The sequence below is a fragment of the Mytilus galloprovincialis genome, chromosome 9 (genome assembly GCF_965363235.1).
Source record: "Mytilus galloprovincialis chromosome 9, xbMytGall1.hap1.1, whole genome shotgun sequence".
NCBI classification, from domain to species: domain Eukaryota; kingdom Metazoa; phylum Mollusca; class Bivalvia; order Mytilida; family Mytilidae; genus Mytilus; species Mytilus galloprovincialis.
This window is the reverse complement of record NC_134846.1, coordinates 73,302,054-73,328,313: the sequence shown is the minus strand read 5'-3', so window position 1 is coordinate 73,328,313 and position 26,260 is coordinate 73,302,054. Positions and strand designations below refer to the sequence as shown.

At 31.6% G+C, this 26,260-nt stretch overlaps 2 protein-coding genes across 4 annotated transcripts in view; both read left to right on the top strand.

Moving 5' to 3' along the window:
• Nucleotides 1-6,876, top strand: part of LOC143045887 (fidgetin-like protein 1) — a 28,167-nt gene extending 21,291 nt beyond the window's left edge. For all 3 annotated transcript variants that reach the window (XM_076218711.1, XM_076218710.1, XM_076218709.1), the window contains 4 exons: nucleotides 654-709; nucleotides 1,259-1,422; nucleotides 2,247-2,347; nucleotides 6,632-6,876. In XM_076218711.1, the coding sequence (XP_076074826.1) occupies nucleotides 654-709; nucleotides 1,259-1,422; nucleotides 2,247-2,347; nucleotides 6,632-6,760 (450 nt within the window). In that variant the 3' untranslated portion in view covers nucleotides 6,761-6,876. The remainder of the gene's footprint in view (nucleotides 1-653; nucleotides 710-1,258; nucleotides 1,423-2,246; nucleotides 2,348-6,631) is intronic.
• Nucleotides 6,877-10,386: 3,510 nt separating this feature from the next.
• Nucleotides 10,387-24,957, top strand: LOC143045888 (uncharacterized). Its single transcript, XM_076218713.1, has 4 exons — nucleotides 10,387-13,431; nucleotides 18,987-19,055; nucleotides 22,263-22,352; nucleotides 23,136-24,957. Exons 1-4 carry the CDS (start codon nucleotides 12,403-12,405, stop codon nucleotides 23,235-23,237), a joined length of 1,290 nt encoding a protein of 429 aa, XP_076074828.1. The 5' UTR covers nucleotides 10,387-12,402; the 3' UTR covers nucleotides 23,238-24,957.
• The last annotated feature ends 1,303 nt before the right edge of the window (nucleotides 24,958-26,260 follow it).

Genomic DNA, 26,260 nt, shown 5'->3' with positions numbered 1-26,260 from the left:
TAGAATTTTATTATTATGCCCCACCTACGATAGTAGAGGTGCATTATGTTTTCTGGTCTGTGCCTCCGTTCGTCCGTCCGTCCGCTTCAGGTTAAAGTTTTTGGTCAAGGTAGTTTTTGAAGAAGTTAAAGTCCAATCAACTTGAAACTTAGTACACTTGTTCCCCGTGATATGATCTTTCTAATTTTAATGCCAAATTATAGTTTTGACCCCAATTTCATGGTCCACTGAACATAGAAAATGATAGTGCGAAGTTCAGGTTAAAGTTTTTGGTCAAGGTAGTTTTTGATGAAGTTAAAGTTACATCAACTTGAAACTTAGTACACATGTTCCCTATGATATGATCTTTCTAATTTTAATTCCAAATTAAAGTTTTGACCCCAATTTCACGGTCCACTGAACATAGAAAATGATAGTGCGAGTGGGGCATTCGTGTACTATGGACACATTCTTGTTTATAAGGATGTTATGATACCTAAATTTTTAGCCTTGTACTGAATTTGAATAAATAGTATTGCTTAAAATAATAAGAAAAAAATTATGTCTTTGGAAAACAGTTAATACAAATTTTATTACTTTGCTGGTATGCCTTTTGGCTTTTTAGCTCTATCTATACTTTTGATATAAATTACAAATATGGTGAACTATTGTAGGATGGCGCTGCTACTCTTTCAGAAGACAGAATACTTGTGATAGGTGCAACTAACAGGTATGACATATGCATCTAATTAGGGTTTAAACAAAAGTTGCCAAGAGGTGTTGGACTGACACATTTTTTCTTATTTGGTTAATTGGGATTAAAACATTTCATAGAATTCAGAACTATTTGATTTTGATTAATGAGTGATATAGTACTGTGGTTGCTGTATGCTGTAGTCTGTTATTTAGACTCCTGGGAATGGAAGTACTATTCCTGGGAAGGGATGTACTACATGTATTCCTGGGAAGGGATGTACTATTCCTGGGAAGAGATGTACTATTCCTGGGAAGGGATGTACTATTCTCAGACAAAGTTCTGGATTTTACAAGAAAAATATACAGATTGTTTTAAAATAGTATTCATAAAGCTTATTGAAGAATAACAAATTGATATTAATTGCATTTTGAAGAGGAACACCAGAGAATTGAAAGTTACAAAAAGCACACCATAAGTACTTTTATATCCTCTGTTTGTAATGTTAGCATTTGTTTATTTTAATCAATGTAAATTCATTAAGTTTTTTTAACAAAACATTTGTTATTTATAAATGTATTTCAGACCCCAGGAGATAGATGAAGCGGCTAGACGTAGATTTGTAAAACGTTTGTACATCCCATTACCAGAGAGTGCAGCTAGGAAACAGATTGTGCTCAATTTGTTGTCACAACAGAAGTATCATCTATCTGATCAGGAACTAGATTTTATCTGTCAGAAAACTGATGGTTTGTTATTAAATATTTATATACTAATCAATTAGACTAGTCAGTACAAAGAACTACATCTGTATCTCGTTATTTATATTGAATATTCATTCCATTAAAAACAAATTCTAATTTGATATTCAGATTGCATCATATTCTGTTTCAAATTAAAATTTTGAACAGAAATCCTTATATTATTGGTACTCGTAAGCTAAGTTTTAAATCAATACATGATAAAAATTTTAGTTTTCAAAGAAAGACTTTTCATGTATCCCTTTTGCAAAGCAACATAGAGGAATAACCTGTATCTTCTGTATCTTCCTCCATTAGTAGGAGCACAACCATGGGTTATGGTGTAAAAAAGAAGACATTTAACACACTGTATCGGTACAGATTTAATGCGAGTATTTACCTATCCAGTTTCCTAGCCTGGCCGTGACGGGTCTTACTACCAGAAAGTTAACCTTCCCCAAAACAATAAGTGCAAAGTAATAAAGCATATGAAAACACCCACTCACCTGATTTGAACATCCTCAAAAATATATAAAATGCATAATCTATAGCATCAGGGGATATAATTCAAAATTATGTGCTTGTTATTGTCTCCCCTGATATAAATATGAGCGTATTCAGAGAAGCTGCTTTTACTATATATTGTCAAAGGGCAGTAAAAAATTAAAAAAATGCAAGTTATATTTTTGAAAGATTTTAAAGCAACTCTGACAGCTAATGGGTCATTAAACATATTAAATCAATAAAAATTGTAAATAACTCAAAGAAAAGCAAGTGGGGTCCAAATTGCTCTGGAGTTGACATGGATAACATATGGCAATTTAATGTTTTAGGTTACTCAGGAGCTGACATGGCTAATCTATGTAGAGAAGCAGCATTAGGTCCAATCAGATCGATGGATTTTGGTGAAATTGAATCCATATCAGCTGATCAGGTAAAATTTTGCATAAGAACCTTTCGTGATTTTCACAGATAAATAGCAGCTATCGATCTTGATAAAAGGAAGAAATGTTAATCAAGTTTCATACACAGCAGTAAACAGTGATATTGTTGGCTTTTTTCAAAACTACCTCTATCCTTTTTTATTGGGAAAATATGCATAATTTTCATCAAATTGGGAAATTTAGAATAAATCATTAATTTGACTGAAACTTCAATTTACTTTCAAGAGTCAAACCCTGCTTTGAAATAACACCCCTTTTTGTCAGTGATGATACACAAATAGACCCTCAAATCTGCACATATAGTAATTTTATGCATGAAAAATGTATAAATGAGTGTTTTTCAGTTTGAATTCATGCACAATTACTACTGAGACTACACTGTTTGGGAAAAAAGTTGTCTTTTTGGGAATAATTTAAGCCATTTTTATGCCCCACCTACGATAGTAGAGGGGCATTATGTTTTCTGGTCTGTGCCTCCGTTCGTCCGTCCGGTTAAAGTTTTTGGTCGAGGTAGTTTTTGATGAAGCTGAAGTCCAATCAACTTGAAACTTAATACACATGTTCCTCATGATATGATCTTTCTAATTTTTAGCCAAATTATAGTTTTGACCCCAATTTCATGGTCCACTGAACATAGAAAATGATAGTGCAAAGTTCAGGTTAAAGTTTTTGGTCAAGGTAGTTTTTATACGACCGCAAAAATTGAAAATTTTTTGGTCGTATATTGTTATGATGTTGGCGTCGTCGTCTGCGTCATCGTCGTCGGCGGCTGCGGTTTTCGCACTCTAACTTTAGTAAAAGTGAATAGAAATCTATGAAATTTTAACACAAGGTTTATGACCACAAAAGGAAGGTTGGGATTGATTGTGGGAGTTTTGGTCCCAATATTTTAGGAATTAGGGGCCAAAAGGGGCCCAAATAAGCATTTTCTTGGTTTTCGCACTATAACTTTAGTTTAAGTGAATAGAAATCTATGAAATTTTAACACAAGGTTTATGACCACAAAAGGAAGGTTTGGATTGATTTTGGGATGTTTGGTTCCAACAGTTTAGGAATTAGGGGCCAAAAAAGGGCCCAAATAAGCATTATTCTTGGTTTTCGCACAATAACTTTAGTATAAGTAAATAGAAATCAATGAAATGTAAACACAAGGTTTATGACCACAAAAGGAAGGTTGGGATTGATTTTGGGAGTTGAGGTCCCAACAGTTTATGAATTAGGGGCCAAAAAGGGGCCCAAATAAGCATTATTCTTGGTTTTCGCACCATAACTTTAGTATAAGTAAATAGAAATCTATGAAATTTAAACACAAGGTTTATGACCATAAAAGGAAGGTTGGGTTTGATTTTGGGAATTGTGGTCCCAACAGTTTAGGAATAAGGGGCCCAAAGGGTCCAAAATTGAGATTTGTTTGATTTCATCAAAAATTGAATAATTGGGGTTCTTTGATATGCGGAATCTAACTGTGTATGTAGATTCTTAAGTTTTGGTCCCGTTTTCAAATTGGTCTACATTAATGTCCAAAGGGTCCAAAATTAAACTTAGTTTGATTTTAACAAAAATTGAATCCTTGGGGTTCTTTGATATGCTGAATATAAAAATGTACTTAGATTTTTGATTATTGGTCCAGTTTTCAAGTTGGTCCAAATCGGGGTACAAAATTAAACTTTGTTTGATTTCATCAAAAATTGAATAATTGGGGTTCTTTGATATGCCAAATCTAACTGTGTATGTAGATTCTTAATTTTTGGTCCCGTTTTCAAATTGGTCTACATTAAAATCCAAAGGGTCCAAAATTAAACTTAGTTTGATTTTAACAAAAAATGAATCCTTGGGGTTCTTTAATATGCTGAATCTAAACATGTACTTAGATTTTTGATTATGGACCCAGTTTTCAAGTTGGTTCAAATCAGGATCCAAAATTATTATATTGAGTATTGTGCAATAGCAAGAAATTTTCAATTGCACAGTATTGCGCAATAGCAAGAAATCTTCAATTGCACAGTATTATGCAATAGCAAATATTTTCAATTGCACAGTATTGCGCAATAGCAAGAAATATCTAATTGCACAATATTGTGCAATAGCAAGAAATTTTCAATTGGAGTTATCTTTCTTTGTTCAGAATAGTAGTTAAATCAACTTAAATCATTGTTTTATACAATATACAATGTATATTCACTTTTACTACCAACCAATCTTTACCATTCAGTGATAACAAGCACTTTATTTTACATTTTAATATTTTATGATGTATTTAAGAGTAGTTATTGTTGCAAACTCCATTAGAAATTTGAATTGATATCAGTTTTGGAAAAAGGGAAAGGGGGATGTGAAAAAAAAAATGGGGGGGGGGGTTAAATTTTTCTCATTTCAGATTTCATAAATAAAAAGAAAATTTCTTCAAACATTTTTTTGAGAGGATTAATATTCAACAGCATAGTGAATTGCTCAAAGGCAAAAAAAAAATTTTTAAGTTCATTAGACCACATTCATTCTGTATCAGAAACCTATGCTGTGTCAACTATTTAATTTTAGATTTAAATAAGTTTGAAGAAGAAATCTTTAATTGATTTGTAAAATCTTGACATTTGTTTTGTGTAAAAAACCCATATAATGTCAAAAATTTGATCACAATCCAAATTCAGAGCTGTATCACGCTTGAATGTTTTGTCCATACTTGTCCCAACTGTTCTGGGTTCGACCTCTGCGGTCGTATAAAGCTGAGCCCTACGGAGCACCTGGTTGATGAAGTTAAAGTTACATCAACTTGAAACTTAGTACACATGTTCCCTATGATATGCTCTTTCTAATTTTAATTCCAAATTAAAGTTTTGACCCCAATTTCATAGAAAATGATAGTGGGAGTGGGGCATCCGTGTACTATGGACACATTCTTGTTTTTTCAAATTTGGATTTTTCTCCAGGGGAAAAAGCCTTTATTCTCCATTAATTTAAGGCAAACAATATCACTGGTAAATTAGTATTTATTTTTAAATTTACGAATAAGAAAAGACTATCAGTTGATAAAAGATACAGTTGATTGTAAAAGATTCATGCATACTATTCACTGTACATACTTCCAACAGTTTCAAGTGCAGGGTACATTATTCCATGTCAATTTAAAATAGAATTTTCATTTGTGGATGTGATTTGCATAGAAATAAAATTGGCTGAAAAGTTACTAATATCCCAAGTCTGGAAAGAGGGAAAATCTTCACAAACAATTTGGGTGTAGCAGGTGCACACCTTCAGTATGTGAATAATCTTTCTTCAAAATTTTCAGGGATCCGAGGTAAAAACTAAAATGCATATGATTACACAAAATTGGTATCATCTTGTTAGTTAAAAAAAAAAAAAAACGAGCTTGCAATCTTTCAAAAAAATTTATAAAAAACTTTAATGGGACAGGTGCATAAATTCTTTATGTGTGCAATATTCCTGTGAAATTTTGATGTGAGGTGAAATCTGTAAAAGTTGTTGGTTACACAATGTAGATATTTAGTATTTCCCTGCCTGCAAAGAACAACTGGCCTCCCACCATGCCCAACATAACCATTCTATGGGCAAGTCTAACAGTTTGCCCAACAGGCAAAACATGCAAACTCCTGAGTTGTTTGTGGAAATACCCAGTCCTCTTCTTTAATAAAGAAAATCGCTGAATATTGTACAGATATGCTTTGTTATGTAACAAGCAGACAAGAATGATGACCCCCCTATTTTCTTTTGTATTTTCTCCGAGGATGTGTTTCTACATTTTTATTTTTTTTTCATTTTTTACTTATTTATTTTTATTACATTTATGAATCCATTAAATAAGATATAAGCATAATGACATATATTAAGTTAGTTTAAACATATTTTATTTACTCAAAGTAAAATGGATTGGACACAAGTAAGCCATATATTAAGTTCACCTGCATACAATTTGACAGGGCTAAAGCTAATTTAAAAAAACCCTATGGTCCATTTTATCCCAAGGACATATTTTCCTTTTTATGCTCACCTGGCCCAGTAGTTAAATTAGCCTTTGACAAGCCATGGCATCTTTTGTAACAAATCCCTAAATTAAAAAAACAAAATTTTTATTTGAATCCATAAGAGAAAACTAGGGTTCAATAGGACATCCATATCTTGAAAATAAATCTTACAAAAATTACACCTAAATGTCTATAGATTCAGGCTTTTATGAGTTGTATTAACAAAGTACTAAAACAGCTTCCAAATGTTTCTAACATTATCCATATTTATAGTTATGTTTGTTTTATTGATAGGTTAGACCAATCAAATTTGAGGATTTTGAGGATGCTTTACCACAAGTGAAAGCCAGTGTATCAAACAAAGATCTAGATTTGTATATAGACTGGAACAATTCATATGGAAGTGCCGGTTCTGTGAGATGATACATGATTAAAATGATTGTTCAGTTACATTGTCATCAAAAGTGAGAGAATAAAACCAAAATAGCATAATGTTAAGTTTGAAAAAAAAAAAATTGAAAAATAAACATGTCTAGATATGTTGTATTTTGTAAAGAACAAGGGTGGATAGAAGCATGAAATTATCTTTGAATAAAGTTAACAGTTTAATAAGATGTGTAAAAAGAATATAAAATCTTGTTGTTTTTAAAATAGGAAATGATGAAAATATGGAAATATCCTAATTATTTTAAAAGAATGCTCATATACAAATTCCCAACATTCTTTTTTTTTTTCATTGTTTGGAAAAATTTAAATAAAATCGAATCTCTTTTTATCAAAGTAAGCCATAATAAGTAATAAAAATGATGACAAAACTGTCATGAAAAATCTTATTTGTCAACAAACAATCTAGCACCATTATCAAAATAGAAATGTAGACAAATAGTTTTAAAGCATTCAGAAAGATCCTGTCAAGGGAAATTTTGCAGACTTTTAACCATTGAGTAAGATGAAAATTCAACTTGAAATTAGTGGTCTTGTTTATCTTGTGGAAGATTATTATAAAAATGGACACCAACCCCTAAATTGTTAGACCTAATGCTTTAAAGTAGTGATGGGGCACATAGTTTGTATTACCAGTTTCTCATTCAGTCTGTCAGTCTATTAGTCATTTTGGTTTCAAAATGCTTTACTTGATATTGGAGTGCAGTTTTAGTCAAATGTATGGTCACACATCATAAGGGAAAAATCCATTAATTTGACATCAGCATGTAAGTCAAGGTTGTTATAACTAAATAGACTGATATTTGTGTGGAAAAGTGGTTTATGAATGCTCTGTCGCATAAATATTGAATAATTATTACAATTTTATTTAGATATATGGTCATATAAAGTGAGTGGAAGATACAGTTGGGTAATTTTGAGGTCAATTCCTTAAATGACGAGGTATTAGTTACTCATACTAGACTGAGCTTGGTTTGTATCCAGACTCTAAATTGAAAACTAGATATGAGTTTGCAACTTTTCTTGGATATATGAACACATATAATGAGAGAAAGGTCTTCTTGCTGATGTTGGTGTCAGAAAGTTTTGAAAAAAGTAAAAAATTTGTGCAACACTACACATTGGCCTGCAACCATATTTTGATATGTGGTCAGGTATATGTAAAACGAGGAAATGTTTTAGAGACACTTGTAAGATCAAGGTCTTAGTAACTGAAAAAATATTATTCAAAAGACGATGTTACTGTCAAAAATGTAGCAGAAATGAAGCATACCTTAATATAAGTAAAGAGATGTAACTATGCCACCAGGAATCATTGGTATACATAAATGAGCCATAATTATAAAATATGATATCATATAAGTTTTATCTTATAATATAAAGTTAAGTGGGGACATTAATTGTAAAATAAAATCTAGACCAACTGATTAATATCCTTTTGAGACATTAATTTTAACATTTCCCATTTTAATCTTCATGCCCAAAATAATGAAAGCCTGTTTCCCTTCCTATTGTATATTTCCCTTTCTTGATTGTGTTATTCCATTGGTCCCTTAATTGAAAGTCTGCATTTCTCATTTGGCATTATGTGTACTTGTTGCGACAACTTATCTAATTTCAGTAAACACTATGATTTACTATAGGGATAAAACAATTGAGGGAATAGTTACATACAAAGGATGCCTTTTTATGTTTTAATTATGAATTTTTAGAAAAATGTTCTGCCAAATTTAATCGAACTAGGCTTCAATAATCATTGGGATATGGAGATTTAAAAATGTGTTTGATGTCCTTACCTGCCAACCAAGATGGCTGTTATGGTTAAAATAGATCCTAAATGTAAAAAGTTTTTTTCCTATAAATATCTTAAAAACAAAAATGAGCAGCAAGACAAAATCTTCAAATGAATCAACATTACCTAAATCGTTGCTATGAATAGATAGATAAATGTTCATTCCTCTAACAAGTGAACTTGAAACTCAGTTACCGACCTCTGATAGTAATAACTGTATTGCTGTCGACCAAACATCTTCTCAACAAATTTTGTTTAACCAATCATACAGGAATCAAGGAAAAGGCAATGTTGAATCAAACGTGACACTTAAAGTTACTGGAGATATAAGTAAAACACTGAGCAATGATAGAAAAAAACAGTTTTGCTGTCAGAGAAGACTTGAAAATTAAAGTTCATGAAGATAAATATAAAAATTGGAAAAAGATAGTAAAAACTGTTTTGCTGTTCGCATAGAAAATGTTTTGGAGGAAGCGCCAAATATAGTTCTATACAGAATCGTCATTCTACAGTTTCAAACTTACCGCACGATTCTCATCAAAACATAAAGTTCATCCCATCAAACGACTCATCTGCTACTAAAAGTAAAAACAGTTTTGCTGTTAAACATGAAGGAATCAAAGAATTCAGAAAATTTTCCGAAAGCTGTTCAACTGCATCCAAATCATCCTGTTCACAGTAGGCTAAAAAAAATGGATCTCCTTTTCTTTAGACCAAGGACAAATCATTCTCCTAGATCCAGATATAGCGCCCCCTGTGAATCTAATGATGTAACCTTGGAAAAAGTCCACTACGTATCATCTCCTTCAACATTAAAGGCTTCAAAAATTACTTTTATGAACTCTTAGACAAACACGACATCATACTTTTGCAAGAACACTGGCTTTTTAATTATGAAAAAGAACAACTGAAACAACATCATTCAGACTTTCTCACCTTCTCAAGACATATTGATGATGATGAACCAATGTCCCCAATTGGTCGACCTAGAGGACATGGTGGTATCGCAATCTTGTACAGAAAATCCATGTCTTGAATGTTTTCTTAACTTCCAGCTGGAAACAACTGAGTTCAAGCTATTGAAATTTCTACAACTGGAAATCCTACTTATTAACGAATATCTTCCTTCTAGAGGTACTGATAGTGGACATGATGCTTATAGAGCAGCCTTAGACACTCTTAAAGAAATTATCAAAGTATCAAGAAATTCACTCAATTGTTATAGCAGGGGACTTTAACGCCTCATTTATTAGACATTACAAGGACTCCCAAGATGAACTGGTCAAACAATTTTGTAAAGAGAATGGAATGAAACTTCCAGCAGAATACCCCACTGATCAAACATACTTTCAAGGAACATCTAGATCACAGATTGACTACATATTGGTCAAAGGAGTAGGTCCGGTAAGGGCAGATTTTGGCCTCAATTTTCAAGTTCATCTAATCAAAGATTTTAGACACTTTTTAAACACTTAAGTGTCTATTTCAATTGATTCGATTAGTTTATGTGAAAGATTTTAACTGATTTAGTGATTAAAATGCTCCGATTCAAGCTTTAAATAAATATGAAAAATCTATCAAATATGCCTAAAAACGTCACTTTTCAGATGGTTTTTGTCAAAAATGAAAGTGGCCGCATTCGTGTTCATCCTCAACCTTTATATATATTATGTATTATCATCAAATACAACTTACATTTCAATATTATGAATGAACACGAATGCGGCCACTTTCATTTCAGACGGAAACCGTCTAAAATTTAACTAAAATGCTAAAATTGCGAAGATTTCAGTAATCAAGCATGACTTTTCCAATAAATAGCTTAAAGATTATATTTTAACTATATTGTAAAACTGCTATATTTTGGGGCCAAAAACAAAAAATTCAGTGATAGAAATGCATATGTTTCTTTGAAAATGTTGTATGATGATCGCCGAATATGTTCGAGGTGGCAGATCATGTATGAAAAGGTAAAGTTCAAGATAAGCTACATTGTATTAACCCTGGAAATCAGAGGCTAATGCTATCATACGATTTAGATACGTCTGCAAACTGCAAATATGTGCTTTAAGCACAGCGAAATCTGCCATAAATCAAACGACTAACCCTTGAAATAAGAAGTTATCGCTATCAATGATTAATTCAAATCTGAAACTATTTCTACATGTTTGAATGTAATAAAATCCCTAATTAATCACTTCCAAGTTATCCTTTCAATTTCTGTGTATGTCCACTCCTTTGCGGCCAGTATTCATCTATGCACATCTATTTTTCTTTGAATGACAGTCGATATTAGAACTTTTGAATAGCTTTCAACATGGTGTGACAACCGATAACTGATTTAAAATTTAGATTTTAAATCTTAATAAGAACATATCATCACGATCATTAATGATAACTGTGTTTGTCATTCCACCCTTAAATACTTAAAACTAGAGAATTAAACCTGTTGCTGTATGATAAATAACATCTAAAATAACCCTAAATGTTCTATTTTTAACATCAATAATAATACATGTTTAAATAAATTAACAACATGAGTTAATGAGTTTTTAAATTTTAATGAAACATCTAAAGAAGAACTGAACCTCGTGTGATTGTTAACTTTTTATCATCACTGACATAAATAAATCTTATCACATATTTTTATCTTTTAACAAGTGGGCATTTTTAAACTGATTAATTTTAAGTTTAATCCATTTTTTTGAATTTTAAAATCTAATGTTTTAAGCTCATGGCAGTGTGATCAGTAGAGGTACAAATTTTACCTTTTATCCTTATTATTTTGTTTTAATAAAAACAAAGTTACATATTTAAACCTAATGAAATTTTAATATTTTATAAAAAATATGCATTTTTAAAAATTGTCTAAATAAAGGCAACAGCAGTATACCGCTGTTAAAAACTCATAAATCCATGGACAAAAAACTAAATCGGGGTAACAAACTAAAACTAGCATATTTTTAATGCGGTGACCCTGCAAATAGGGTGGACTTCCGTATTCCGAAGAAGAAGAAAATAATTTGAATTCCGCCGAAAAGAAGAAGAAATGCTTTTTATTAATAAAGAGTTAATTAATTACCATTTCCATTTCAACAAAGGATTCTGTTTGTATGTTTCCTGCAAAGGTTATTTCTTTGTGATGAGTCTGCATGGTGAACTTTTAATCGTGGATAATGAATGCGACAATAAATAACTTTGTGTTTTCTGAATAATGTCAATGTCAATACAAGGTTTGACATGCTTATTTGAAAGCAATGTCTGTACATATAGTGAAATGATATGTTGACTACAACATTGTTTCGTGTAAATTAATCTTAAAAATATGTTTGAATTATGATTTTAGTAGACTATGAATGATTAAGCATTTATAAAAAAACAAAGTCCTGAATTTAGAATTTAAATCGTTACATAATGATGGCAGGTTAAACGTGCTTTTGCATGCACCATGTCAAGTTTCCAGTAACATGTTACATTGGTACAGTTTATGTTTCTAAAGTTTGAAAATGTATCGTTTTACTCTTAAAAATGTTCTTTAAGCATGATTCAATATTTACGTTACGGATTAATTGAAAACAATATGTTTGCTTATTGTGGCGATAAACTGACCCATTGTAATAGTAAACTGTCTTTGTAAACATGTACCATACAGTTCTATTTGTTTATAATCCATCATATTATTTCAATGTGATTTGTATTATATCAGGTTCGGGTGAAGTAGGAAATCAGAAGCCAATCTGCACATGCAGTCATCATTAAACGAATTCATAAACGTTTAGTATAAATAATCATATTAGTTCGTATAAACCATTTTCCAGATGCCATTAAAATGCCAAGCAAGATTTACCCGTTTACATTGGCGAGAACATCCATAGATTTAATACCTCGCAAAATGGCATGGGTAAACCAACATTCGTTTAGTCAGTCAATAAAGCCTTTGTTATGGTGTTTAAAGATAGCTGGTCTTCTACCCGGAATACCGTTGTTAGGAGGAGGAAATACGGATTCGGATAATAACGAAATATCTCCAGCTCGTGTGAGGATTAGATCTTGTTCTGGAAGAGTATATACAGTTTATTCGATTGTTGTGATTTTGATTTTATGGTACAATTTAGCGCTCTCGTTAACAGCATTTGTTAGCGTCACACAGTTTAATGGTATAGTCTGTAACCAAATTATCACTTCTATGTGGTTTCTGCAAATTGCCTATTGTGCAGTTTGTAACTTTTTCGTCTGCAAACACCTTAAAGTCTTTTGTGTCCAGTTTGACGATGTTGCCAAATCTATCAACTTTACTAACTATTATTTCATAAGAAAATGTGCAATAGGTGCGACAGTTCTGTACGTCATATGGATGTTGATTGCGTTCACGTTTACTGGACTTGGTTCTTATTTTCTAGCAGCCGGAAATGTTGGCGGGCCGTTTGGAGAAGTCAGCTTCGGAGTAGGAATTATTGTTCGCATTGCATTCCTGGTAACATACTTTTACTTCACGTCTACATGGTATTTGATCGTGGCTTCATTTTTCGTGGTATCTCTTGTTCTAACAAAAAAGTTTAGACATTTCAACAGGAGTTTTAAGAAATGTTTTGAAGATGGAAAATTTAAAGGTGACATTGAAACGACCCGTATGCAGCATGAGCATATGTCAAGATTACTTTTTCAAGCCGACAAAGTATTTTCTATGTATGTAATGTCATCTATTGGTACAGTGATCCCGTTGATAATTTTTACTCTGTATTTCCTCCTGTTTGAATCCATTGACGTGTTCTCGTTTATAGCCACGTTATGGTCAGCATGCCTCAGTATCATACAGATGATGGTAGTTTTTCTTGGAGGAGGTTTCGTTAACCATGAGGTAAGAACGAATATTTTTCTTAAATAAATTACAACTAAATACTCTCATCACATTTTTTTTAAGTTTAAATTGTTATCTCTCGTGTTGTCATTTTATTAATAGTGCTTAACTTTTTCAAGCGATTTGGAAATTGAGATAGAAGGTAAAATCTGAATTATTGAAATTAATAAAAGTTTAACGGTAATTATAATGCCTTAAGTCTATTAACGTTCAGTGCTTTTTTAAATTTTAAAATCTGTTTAAATTTCATTTTAAACTAATTTATTATACATTATAAGGATAATAAATAAAATATATTAGACAATACAAATGCCCAACAACTTGACTCCTCAAAAATAGCCTTACATTTTTTTTAATTTTGACTTTCGAAAGCCTCGCTCTCATGTACATTACAACACAAAGACAGAGGTTTAAAATTTTACTATATTTTGATTTAAGTACTTAAGTAATACATATTCCTGATTAGCATTTGCTTCTCACACAATTTTTATTCAGGTCTAAGAAAAGTTACAAATATTTCTTAAAGAAAAAATTGGCATTTGAGTAGTCTTTCTTAAACAGTTCAGATTAAAATTTAAATTTCTTATAAAAGAGGGGCGAAAGATACCAGAGGGACAGTCACACTCATAGATCGAAAATAAACTGACAACCCCATGACTAAATTGAACAGAAAAAGACAAACAGACAAATAAGCAACACGAACCCCTCCAAAATCGGGGGGGGGGGGGGTCTCAGGTGCTCCGGAAGGATGAGCAGATTCTGCTTCACATGTGCCACCATCGTGTTGCTCATGTTATTACAAACCCGGTAAATAGTCTAATTCAGTAGGTCACATTCGTGAAAAGGGAAGGGGATTGTAGTTACAACATCTGGAACATATCCGATATCATCTGTGAAACGGATATTCCATAACGGTCGACCAACTTGCGATGGCGTCAGTAAAATTTATGACGGGATGATTTCAACTACATCATTTGAAACTCTTGCTTTAATGGCTTCCTTGTGAGCAGCAACCCTCTCTCATGAAAACCATGATAGGAAATACAAGCCCGGGAATATCGTTTCAATTGGGAGAGATATACTCCGTATGCAGGCGCTGCTGGAATGTTGCAACATAGAAATGGAAAGCTGAATCTCTTTTGTCGTAAAGTTTTGTTTTCAATTTCAATTTCATTGTCAATTTCTAGATGTAGGTCAAGATATGAGGCAGACTTGACTGTATCTGTTGTATCCTTTATCTTTAGATCGATGAAAATAGATGCGTTCAACATAGTCGCCAAATGAGAGAACATCATCTATATAGCGGAAAGTAAAGTTAAAGTATATTGATAACTTCTTATCTTTCTCCCTAAAAGTTCATGGATGATGTTAACCTCATAATTATAAAGGAACAAGTCGGCAAGAAGATGGGCATAATTGGTTCCTATTTGAATTCTGACAGTCTGTTGAAAAACACGTCCTCCAAGCGTTACAAATATGTTGTAAATCAAGAAATCAAGCATCTTGATAATGTCAGTTTGAGCGAATTCAATTTATTTGAATCAGAGTGATTCTTTACAAAGCAGGATTTATCCTCCCTTAAGACAAGATACTTGTATCTACGTTGGCCATTCTTTTTTGATGAAACAACTCTTACAATTTGTCTTTTGGTTTGGAATGGGGAATACTTGTGTAAAGTGTAGAAAAGTCAAATGTTTTAACACTATTGCAAGATGAAAGTAAATGTAATCTATGAGGTATTAACTAGCAAATCCTTCCAGGGTTTTATACTATATGTTTTATTAAAAATTACTGTGTAATTTAAGATCTAAATTCTACTTTAAACGCATATAAAATAGCCTGACTTTGTAAAGACAAACAATGCAGTATGGTTAATTAAGTGTTAAAGGGTTATGCATATTTTTTCCCACCTCCATTAATTTAAACAACAGTAATATAGATAAATAAATTGACAAAAAGTCAAAAAACAAAAACTGAAGGAATTTCATTAACTTCAAAAGAAGATAAATGGGTGTTGACAGAGTTAGCGTCTCCTGCCATATATGGATCAAAATGTCATAATCGGGAATTATAAGACGCACATGATAAAATTACGATAATACGATTTTATTGACTTCAAAGAATCTAAGACTGCGAAAACATGCCGCTAGTGCTTTGAGACAGAGACGTATCGTAACGGCTAACCAATTTTTAGTGGCGACCCGTGTAGTGTCGATTTTAGTCGTTCTTCCTCACAACTCTCTTGAAACAGCTTTTTTTAAGGAGCACACTCCTGGTGATGAAGTCTGTATATTGTAAACATGCACGAGCGTAAAGTATCAATTCCCATATATAAAAAGCTCTAGATGTATACGATTTGGAAAAGAGTACGATACATCCTAGAAATGGGAATTTGACAATTGAGGAAAGTTTTTAAGATCAATTCATATCGTTTGCCATTTAACCTTGTTTGAGGTCAAAAGAAAAAATATGCAACATACCTTAGTGCCATATATCTTTAAGTCTCGGGTTACTGGGATATACGAGATGCAAGCACTCACTGAAATGTGGGTTATGGAACTGTACAAGATGGGTTTTTTTGGGTTTTTTTTGCCTTTGTATACATTTTGCTTCATATATGAGTACATTACAGTGGCGTAGCTTGCATGTATGCTCAGATGCTCAAGCATCCACATCATTTTGACAGGAAAAAATTATAAATAAAGATATGATCGCAGCAGTTAAACTCGGAGGTAACAAGGGTTAGGATATGAGGATAACATCCAATTATTTCCGATGAAGTATACGTGGTCTTTTATTAAGGATAATTTAGTTCATGTAATAAAACAAGATGGATAAATCGGAGGAAAGTGTTCTCGATTTTTAGCTCACCTGACCTGAAGGGTCGAGTGAGCTTTTCCCATCACGTGGCGTCCGTCGTCCGGCGTCCGTAAACTTTTACAAAAATCTTCTCCTCTGAAACTACTGGGCCAAATTTAACCAAACTTGGCCACAATCATCCTTGGGGTATCTAGTTTTAAAAATGTGTCCGATGACCTGGTCATCAAACCAAGATGGCCGCCATGGCTAAAAATAGAACAGAGGGGTAAAATGTATATTTTGGCTTATATCTTTAAAACCAAAGCATTTAGAGCAAATCTGACGGGGTAAAATTGTTGATCAGGTCAACATCTATCTGCACTGAAATTTTCAGACGAATCGGACAACCTGTTGTTGGGTTGCTGCCCCTGCATTGGTAATTTTTAGGAAATTTTGCAGTTTTTGGTTATTATCTTGAATACTATTATAGATAGAATTAAACTGTTAACAGTAATAATGTTCAGCAAAATAAGACCTACAAATAAGTCAACATGACCAAAATTGTCAGTCAACCTCTTAAGGAGTTATTGCCCTTTATAGTTAATTTTAACAACTTTTTCGTCATTTTTGGTAACTTGTACAAAAAATATTCTTCTCTGAAACTACTAGGCCAAATTTAATCTAACTTGGCCACAATCATAATTGTGGTTTATAGTTTAAAAAATGTGTCCGATGACCCAGCCTACTAAACAAAATTGCCGACATGGCTAAAATTAGAACATAGTGGTAAAATGCAGTTTTTGCTTTATGTCTTTGAAACAAAGACATTTAGAGCAAATCTTTCAAGATTTAAATGTCCATCAGAATAAGAAATATTCCCTCAGAAATTTTCATATGATCCTACAACCCGTTGTTGGGTTGCTGCCCTAAAATTGGTAATTTTAAGGAAATTTTGCAGTTTTTGGTTATTATCTTGAATACTATCATAGATAGAGATAAACTGTAAACAGCAATAATGTTCAGCAAAGTAAGATCTACAAATAAGTCAACTTGACCAAAATTGTCAGAGAACTCCTTAAGGAGTTATTGTCCTTTATAGTCAATATTGAACAACTTTTCGTCATTTTTATAACTTCTTTTCTAAAACTGTGGGCCAAATTTAACAAAACTTGGCCACAATCATTACTAGGGTATCTATTTTAAAAAAGTGTCTAATGACCCGGCCTACCAACCAAGATGGCTGACATCAGTAAATACAGTAACAGGTGAGCGACACAGGCTCTTGAGAGCCTCTAGTTTTTTTTCGTAAAAAGATTACGTCGTCGGCTACGGCAAGTGCAGAGGACGATGCACAGATCCTCGGACATGTTTCATCTGAAATTGAGCCTAGCGGAGCGATGGCTTCTACAACTGACAACATAACTGACAACTAATATAAACCACCATATCCTGATATCGTTTCCTGTGACATGAAAGACGACGTGAAAAAAAACTAATCTATAACATGCCAAGAAATCCTCGCTAAAAATTCCGGTCGACTCCTACGGCAGTCATTAGTAGCTAAAGATTTGATTTCATTCAAGAAATTAATTTATGACCTTCATGTACGTGTCGCTTAGAACACGGCCATATACCAAATGGTCAATATTAATCATCCATGTAATTTGCTCTATGGGATATTTGCAGAATTTCAACGGAGGCAATTTCTTGGCATGTAGAGTGTGATCATTCCTAGGCTTATCAGTTAATTCCATTTTCTATCTAGGTCCACATATTAATTTTATTTTCAATAAAAGAACAAAGTTTCTATGTTCCCTGTATTGCACTTATTTTATGTAACCAAGGAACAAGGGCAATAACTAATAAAAAATAATGTTTTTCCTTTTCCTTTTATTTTTTAATGAAGAAATAAAAGCTTCAGAGAAAATGCAATGGGATTTCCGTTATAATTTATATTTCAAAAGGTCAAAGCTTAGGACTTATTTTCGAAATTGTCATTGCTGATGATATAAAAATCTGGCAAGAATTGTACACATGAGAGTGCAAACCAGACCGGATGGACGGACACCAGGAATTTCGATGATGTCCCCTGCGACGCGTTAATGGAGTCACTTCAGTTCCTGTATTCCGAAGTGAAGCTGTGATAGGCCGTTTTTTGAGAAATGCTAGGAAAGGGGATCACTTTAGTTCCTTTATACAGAAGTGCCGCTGTGATGGGGCCGTTTATGAGATGTCAAATATAAGATTGGTGGGAAATTTTTTACATCAAATAAATAAATTATGAATTACATTCAATTTAAATTTCGAGAAAACATTAAAATTTTGTTTGAAATATAATTATATGAATTGGTGGGTATTTTGAAATTAAACAAAAATCTAACCAGTGTCGGATTCAAAGGGAGTACATGTGCTTACAGGAACAATGTCTGAAAAAAAAATATAATTTTCTGCATAAAAAAAGTTTAAAAAAATTTCGGCGAAGGCATCCACATCATTTCAACCCTGGCTACGCCACTGCATTAACAAGTCGGACAGTAGTCGTGCACAATTCGTACCCATTGGTGAATGGGTCATTTCCGCAAATAGCACAAGACAGCATCAAAACGTCCTTAAGATAATTTAAATCGGAACTGACATGTCTTGTCTTATTTTAATATGTTTTATGTATCATTGATACGTCACCTTACATCCACCTTAAAGTATTTTTACTTTTATAAAATAATGTATACTGATTTTACCTGGTTTTCTTGTTAAAGGCACATGCAGCACTGGAACATGTTTATGGAATTGATATGAACGTGATGGGACCAGTTCAATGTCACCAGGTAATTATTTCGAATTAGAATAATACAGAGAATTATCACTGTTTTTGTCGGCCCTGAAAATATGTTCTTTCCAAAAATCTATCATTTATATTAGATCTTTTTCAATCGATTTGACAACGTATAAGAAGTGAAAAAGAACAACTTCTTAAACTTTATTCTACAAAGGGATATCGATTTGAGAATTAACTAACATATACGTCATGTAAAAAAAAAATAACAAACAAATAATTGTTAATTTTTTTTCAGAGACAAAACTAAAACAACAAAAAATCTAAATTACCGAAAACTATAGTTAGTTTTATGTGATGTTGTGTTGCAGTCTCATTGACGTGATATCATTTTGTTTACGGCGAAATATTTGAAAAGAAACGATGGGATAACAACGACAGACAGTAAAAATACAGATTTACGACTTCGTTATTGTGAACACTTAGTTGTATGTTTAAGGTTTCAGATACACAATGAATTACTTGAGTTACGGTAACCTATAAAACAAACTTTCATTGATATATGTTAGCTGGAATATAAATGTTGATCTCTATCTTGAAATCATATAAATTATTTGGTTAATAAATCATTCAAAGTACCATAGCTAAGGGACCTTTCAATATTTATCAGATGGATGGGCCGGTGCATTCTTAATGTTGTTTCATTAAAAAAGTTATTGCCCATCCTTTTAAATTCTGAAAAAAAGTCCTTGCCCATCTAAAAAAATCTATAAAGACAATCAAAAATGATTTAGGTTCTTTTTCTATTTTTAAGTTTTTAAATTTTTATATCTTGAAATCAAAGAATAGACTTTATACAAAATTTAAAATGTGCTAGTTAATTCTATATGTATATATCTATGTGTGTATCAGAACCATACATTTTATTGATTTTCGAAACCAATATGAATATACATGTACAGATTTGATTTTATATGTACAGCCTCAAATACAATATTGATTTAAAATAAAGGAAATAATTTAAATTAAGGGACAATAACTCTTGGACTAGTAAACATATTATCATATACTGAATTACTAATTATTGTCCTAATAACAGAACATGTTTATAGTTCAAATATCAATGTCCCTTTATCTATTCTACTTTTCAAAAAAGAAATTTAATATGGTCTTTTTTAGCAAATATAGGCAGACATGTTTTTGACTTAAATGATGCAGCCTTTTTCGCCTATTAATTAATTCCCTAAATTTGACAGCTTAACACAAAACTATAAAACAACCTGGCATTCTTTAAGATCAATATATAAATGAGATAGCTGTACAGTTTTATGAAAATCTAAGTTGATTTGAAAAAGTTATAAAAAAAAATGAAAGGTGACCATCTGAACTTAGTCTAAACTTAAAATTGTAGCTTTTTTTCAACCTATTAACTAAATCCATAAAATGACAGCAAAAAATCAAAGTACTAAACAGCCTGGCATTCAGTAAGATCAATATAAAAATGATATAGCAGTAGATTTTTATGAAAATGCAAGTTGATTTGAAAAAGTTATGAAAAAAATTAAAGATGACTATCTTGAAATAACCAAAAACTGAAAATTTAAGCTTTTTCTTAAACCTTTTTATTAAATCCATAAGAATGACAGAAACACACCAAACTACCAAACATTTAGGCATTCTATAAGATCAATATATAAATGAAATAGCTGTAAAGTTTTATGAAAATCCATGTTGATTTGAAAAAGTTATAAAAATTTTTAAAGATGACTATCTGGATTTAGCTTAAACTGAAAATTTGAGCTTTTTTTTTTAACCTTTTTATTAAATCCATAAGAATGACAGCAATACACCAAACTACCAATCAACCTGGCATTCTGTTAGATCAATATTTAAATGAAATAGCTGTAGAGTTTTATAAGAGTCCATGTTGATTTAAAAAAATTATAAAAAAAATCAAAGATGACTATCTAGATTCAGCCTAAACTTAAAATTTGAACTTTTTTTTTCTTACCTATTAATTAAATCTATAAATTTAACAGCAATACACCTAACTACCGTGCAACCTGGCTTTCTATAAGATCAATATATAAATGAGATAACTGTAGAGTTTTAGGAAAATCCAAGTTGATTTGAAAAATTTAGAAAAAAATTTAAAGTTCACTATCTGAATTTAGCCTTATCTAAAAATTTGTGCTTTTTTTTCTTACCTATTACTTAAATCCATAAATTTTACCACAATACACCAAACTATTAAACAATTTGGTATTCTATAAGGTCAAAATAATTTAAAAGATAGTCTGAACAAAAAATTCTAGCTTTTTATTCCTTAATTAGATTCTTAAAATTGACAGAAATGAGCCAAGCTACCAAATTGTTGATACATGTTTTGAGTGCCCGCAAAAGAAATATCCTACAAACCAATAAAATTGATAGCAAAATTTTTCCTATAAAATATGTTCTGGCCCATCCACTAAATATTTTAAAAAAAGTTCTTGCCCATCCAAATATTTCCACAAAAAAAAGTGCTTGCCCCACCCCATTTTGCACTGGCCCATCCATCTGATAAATATTGAACGGTCCCTAAATCCTCTGTTTCTTCTTTAAAATAAAAATTAAAAACGTAAACCATTGTGTTATGAACGCAAGATATGCTCATCCTAACACTCTTTAAAATTTTCATATAAATACAAATATTAAGATTGTTAACTTTTTAACAAGCACTGAGTTGCTTGGAACAGTTGAAAAAAGATAAATTTATGTATACAGAATATCAAACCATCATTACTTATAATCCAGTAGAGTATGAACAAAAATATTGATCAGTTCGATCATTATTTATCAGAAAACAGGTTGCCCACAATTTATTACTTTTCAAACACATGAGCACGTGGAAGCAATATATATTACTGTATGTACTCTATGTACTGTAAACAATTTAGAAAGCTTTTATCTTCAGTTACATTAAATTATAAATTGCACAAAGTTTATTTATTTGTTTGCCGTATTTTATTTGATCGAAATACGAAGATTTTCCAATCGTTTACTATATTTAGAATGTTGTTTATCAACTGTGTCGAAACAAAAACTAAGAAAACCTCCAATATATTTAAACGAACTTTCAGTGACAAAAGTAATTTAAAAGTAATTCTTTTAATTATGTAAGCAATGATCAAATAATACTTCAGGTTGTCAGCTTATATGTAGATGAGGTATTTCAAGTAAGCATGCAGTTGACAGTTAGTATTATTTTTTACTTTAGCTGAATGTATTTCTGTCCAAACTAACTGCGAATCAAATTGGTTTTACTGCATTTGGATTGTTTACGATAGACAAACCAACCATCATTGCTGTAAGTACTTGTATATTTTGTCATTTGGATTGTTTACGATAGACAAACCTACCATCTTTGCTGTAAGTACTTATAGATATTGCAGGAATATAGCAGGGGTCTCTGTGAAGTATAAAAATGACATGTATATACGTTTTGGGAAATACCACTACAATTACTTGTTATAATTTCATGTTATCTATATTCCGGCCATAGTCCTGCAAACACAAAGATTACAGATTTAAAAGTGAAGTAGTTGCACAGGCCCACATGTTATATTTGAATAATAACGGCTTTGTTTACAAAGTGAAATAATAACATTATTTAACATTGTTGAACACTGAATGCTGACCCTCAAATACTTTTTTTTGTGTTGTAGTCTCTACAAAATTTAAACTAAAAATACCAAAGCTTGTAGTGAAGCATATCATTCAAATTCATATATGATTATCAAATTGTGTCACTATTAAAATCATTGTAATAAATTACTGTGCTTTTCGTCGACCGGCTTTAATTGGAATAAAAATGTCTTATCCCATCTTATCCCATCTTACCTTATTAAAATAAACATATTCTAAAGGTATAGCGTTTCTCCCGGCCTGACAAAATAATTTTGCCCAAGACATGATGAAAATTTGGTCTTCAGAAAAATTATTTTGTACAAAAGTGAAATAATTTATCACGCGACAAAAAAAAATGAGCATGCGTAGGAATAGATGAAAATAGATTGTCAATATGTCAGATTGGCAAAAGCGGCTCCATATTTATTCATAATTATAAGAAATAAATTTTATTTTTTTTCAGTTTGCTTCCAGTATCGTTACCTACACCGTAGTCGTAATTCAGTTCAAACCATCAGCATCGGATGCAACAAGTTCTCTCTGTAACTGTACCCTTACAACATGATATATCTTTGTGGATGACTCTTTTGGAGATATTATTTATGTAAAACAAAACAAGTTTGGATTATTCGGGTGCGGTTTTGTATCTCTCAAGATTTTATTGACAAATTATAATGTATATGTATATAAATATATATGTGTGTGTTTTGCTTGTGTAAAATGGCAAGGATATGTTTAGATTTCGTTGTATTGGATTTTTTAAAAATAAATGAAAGTTCATTGATGAAAAAGGGGAAGTTATCTGAAGATGATTCTCAAAGACTTGATTGATCAATGGTTACATTTTAAATTTGTATGGTTTGCATACTAAAATGTATTAACTTCAGATAAGTTGGTTAGAATGATTATGGGAGTACTATATATATATAGACAATATAGAACTTCCATGGTTTGATCAACTACAAATGTATATAATTTTACGCACCATTGTATTGTATATATCATTGTAAATTTAATGTACACGATGCTCTTAGCGGTGGATTTATGTGAGTTACCGCATACATGTTTGTACATTTGGTTTTATGTATGAAGTAAATGTCAACCTGTTAGAAGTTAGAAAAGCTTAATAATAAAATAACCAAAAAAACTGGGAAAAGATTGAGAGCAATTTCTAATCTTTAATCTGTAAATTTGGTTATGATGGGTGTTTTCAACTCTGAATTAGGACAATACATTTATTAGCGCTTATATAAAATTTAAAACCTGGTATTATTATTAAATAGTATATCACCTAATTTCGTATGATTATTTATTAAATGCAACTTCCAGTGCATCTGATCTTATTTATGAGTGTAGATTCGCATGACGGGTGATATAGTCATAGCAGGATATGTTTTCCTGTCAACGCACCTGTCTAGCTCCTTTGGGAATTCATGTGATTTTCTCAGTTTTAATGTGTCCAATATAATATTATATATTTGACGTTGCTGACGAATTTTAAAACTATTCGTCACTAATAAATTTTATTCGCAACTTTTCTGGAAAATTAACTCGAATAATTACAGCGCCCCTTGTGGTCGATGACCTCCAGTAGTGTAGTGATCGAAGTGAGTGATATATGACGACTGGGTTATTCGTGTTAGTTCATAGAAATGTTTTTACTGCAAACTGAAGCAGTCATATGCACAGAAATATTTATACTAAATGAATTAAATAGATAAGTTTTTGAATGGACACAACCTAAAATTTGCCTAATGTTAATTGTCAAAATTAGTAAGATTTATGAAGTAGCCAGTTTTTATAAATATCAGTATAAAGTTTCCTTATATTTTCTTATATTAACAGTTTGATTAAAATCAGGCTACGATACTCTCCGTCGTTACTGATATCCTGCAATATTTTCGGACCAAGAGTTACCTTCCTTACAATATGACACACAAAACTCTTACTATATCTGTATGTGTAGTTAAATATTTGACAATCTGTCCTTGTATTGACAAAAAAAGCTTTTCTAGAGGTTAGGTGATTTTGAGTTATTAACTGCTTCAATGTTTAAAAAAAAGGTAAAGTAACCTCTGATATAACCTCTTATTATTTGAGACAAATATTTGTTATATTAGACACAGAAATGAAATAAAAAGTGTTGAATTTGTGACTTTTTTAGCATTTGTAGTGTTAATTATTCACCAGACATACTTTTTAGGACAAGCACTCCTTAGGTGAAAATTTCTCATATTTTTCTCAAGGATCCAATAAAAGTTTTGAACGATATAAAGGTTGATTGATTATTGTTTGCATTATGTCCATTGGCAAGTATTTCAAGCATGTTCCATGCATTATGTCCATTGGGAAGTATTTCAAGCATGTTCCGGGCATTATGTCCATTGGCAAGTATTTCACGCATGTTCCGGGTAAGATGTCCATTGGCAAGTATTTCACTTATGTCCGGGCAATATGAAAATAACAATTGATTTGATTGGGAGGTCCTGAAATAAAATGTCAAACTGGATGAAGAGCGGAAAATATGGATATCGTATACAGAAAGCATGAGACTCTATCTAATGAGATAAATTGAATAGAGTGGCTTTATTCAGGTCGAAACATGCAGCAGATACGAAGAGGAAATTCAAAAATCATTTGTCGAGTGAAACTGACGGTGCGATTTTTACAAAACACTTGTTCTCAAAACTTTGTCTTGTAAACTTTTGTTTGAATAGATATGTTATTGTCACTAAATGATTAGCATTATATTGATTTCCAATTTGTGGGATCACAAATTCCTTTTTTTTTTTTTTTTTTTTGCTATATAAATCATATAAGTGTATGTATGTAACATTTAAAGAAAAAAATGTTTCAATACACAATAGTTTCACGACATGACGTTAAAACTATTGCCTTTTAGCCCTATGACATATATTAACTAATTAAATAGAAATTTCAGTGGCATCGTTGGTTTTAAGTCAAAATTACTATTTAACAAAATTTGCGATATTTAAGTATATTCTAAATAGTATGTGGACTTCATATATACATTACATTTTCATATATCCTTATTAATATGCAGTTTATCTTGCTCTAGTTGGATGCAAATTTCCATTAAAATCCGTGAGATCGCCTATTTGCGTGTTTGTTACCTTCAAAAACCTTTGTGCACATGATCTAATGATTAAGTATGAATGAGTTATTTTTATTACGCAGTTTCTACTTGTTGCTGTGGTAATGTATAAAGTCTACCTATTTTTTATTTGTGAATTGAATCATGACTTCGTTTAACTTACATGATTTTGTTTTGTAATTGATCAATGTTTAATCATTCTATCTTTATGTCTCGTGACGCTTTCGCCTACGACAATCTTAAAAACAAGTATCTGAACTAGACGACAAATATTTAACATGTATGTTTTCTCTTGGTTTTTTTCTTTTGGATTACAACCGGTTACATTCTATAGTAACAGTTATGTCTACTGATCAATTATTTCTTTTGTTGTTTAGATGTTTATCTTAATAGTGTGTACGACGTATATAACGACGAGGCTGTACTGGAAGAAAAATAAGCATGTAAACAAAAACAATAATTATAAGTGTGTC

Excerpts from the sequence above, each read along its gene's own strand:
- LOC143045888 (XM_076218713.1), top strand. The coding sequence starts at position 12,403 with ATGCCAAGCAAGATTTACCCGTTTACATTGGCGAGAACATCCATAGAT. Across the intron at positions 13,432-18,986 it reads GAGGTTTCGTTAACCATGAG|GCACATGCAGCACTGGAACA; the intron begins GTAAGAACGAAT and ends TTCTTGTTAAAG. Across the intron at positions 19,056-22,262 it reads GACCAGTTCAATGTCACCAG|CTGAATGTATTTCTGTCCAA; the intron begins GTAATTATTTCG and ends TTTTTACTTTAG.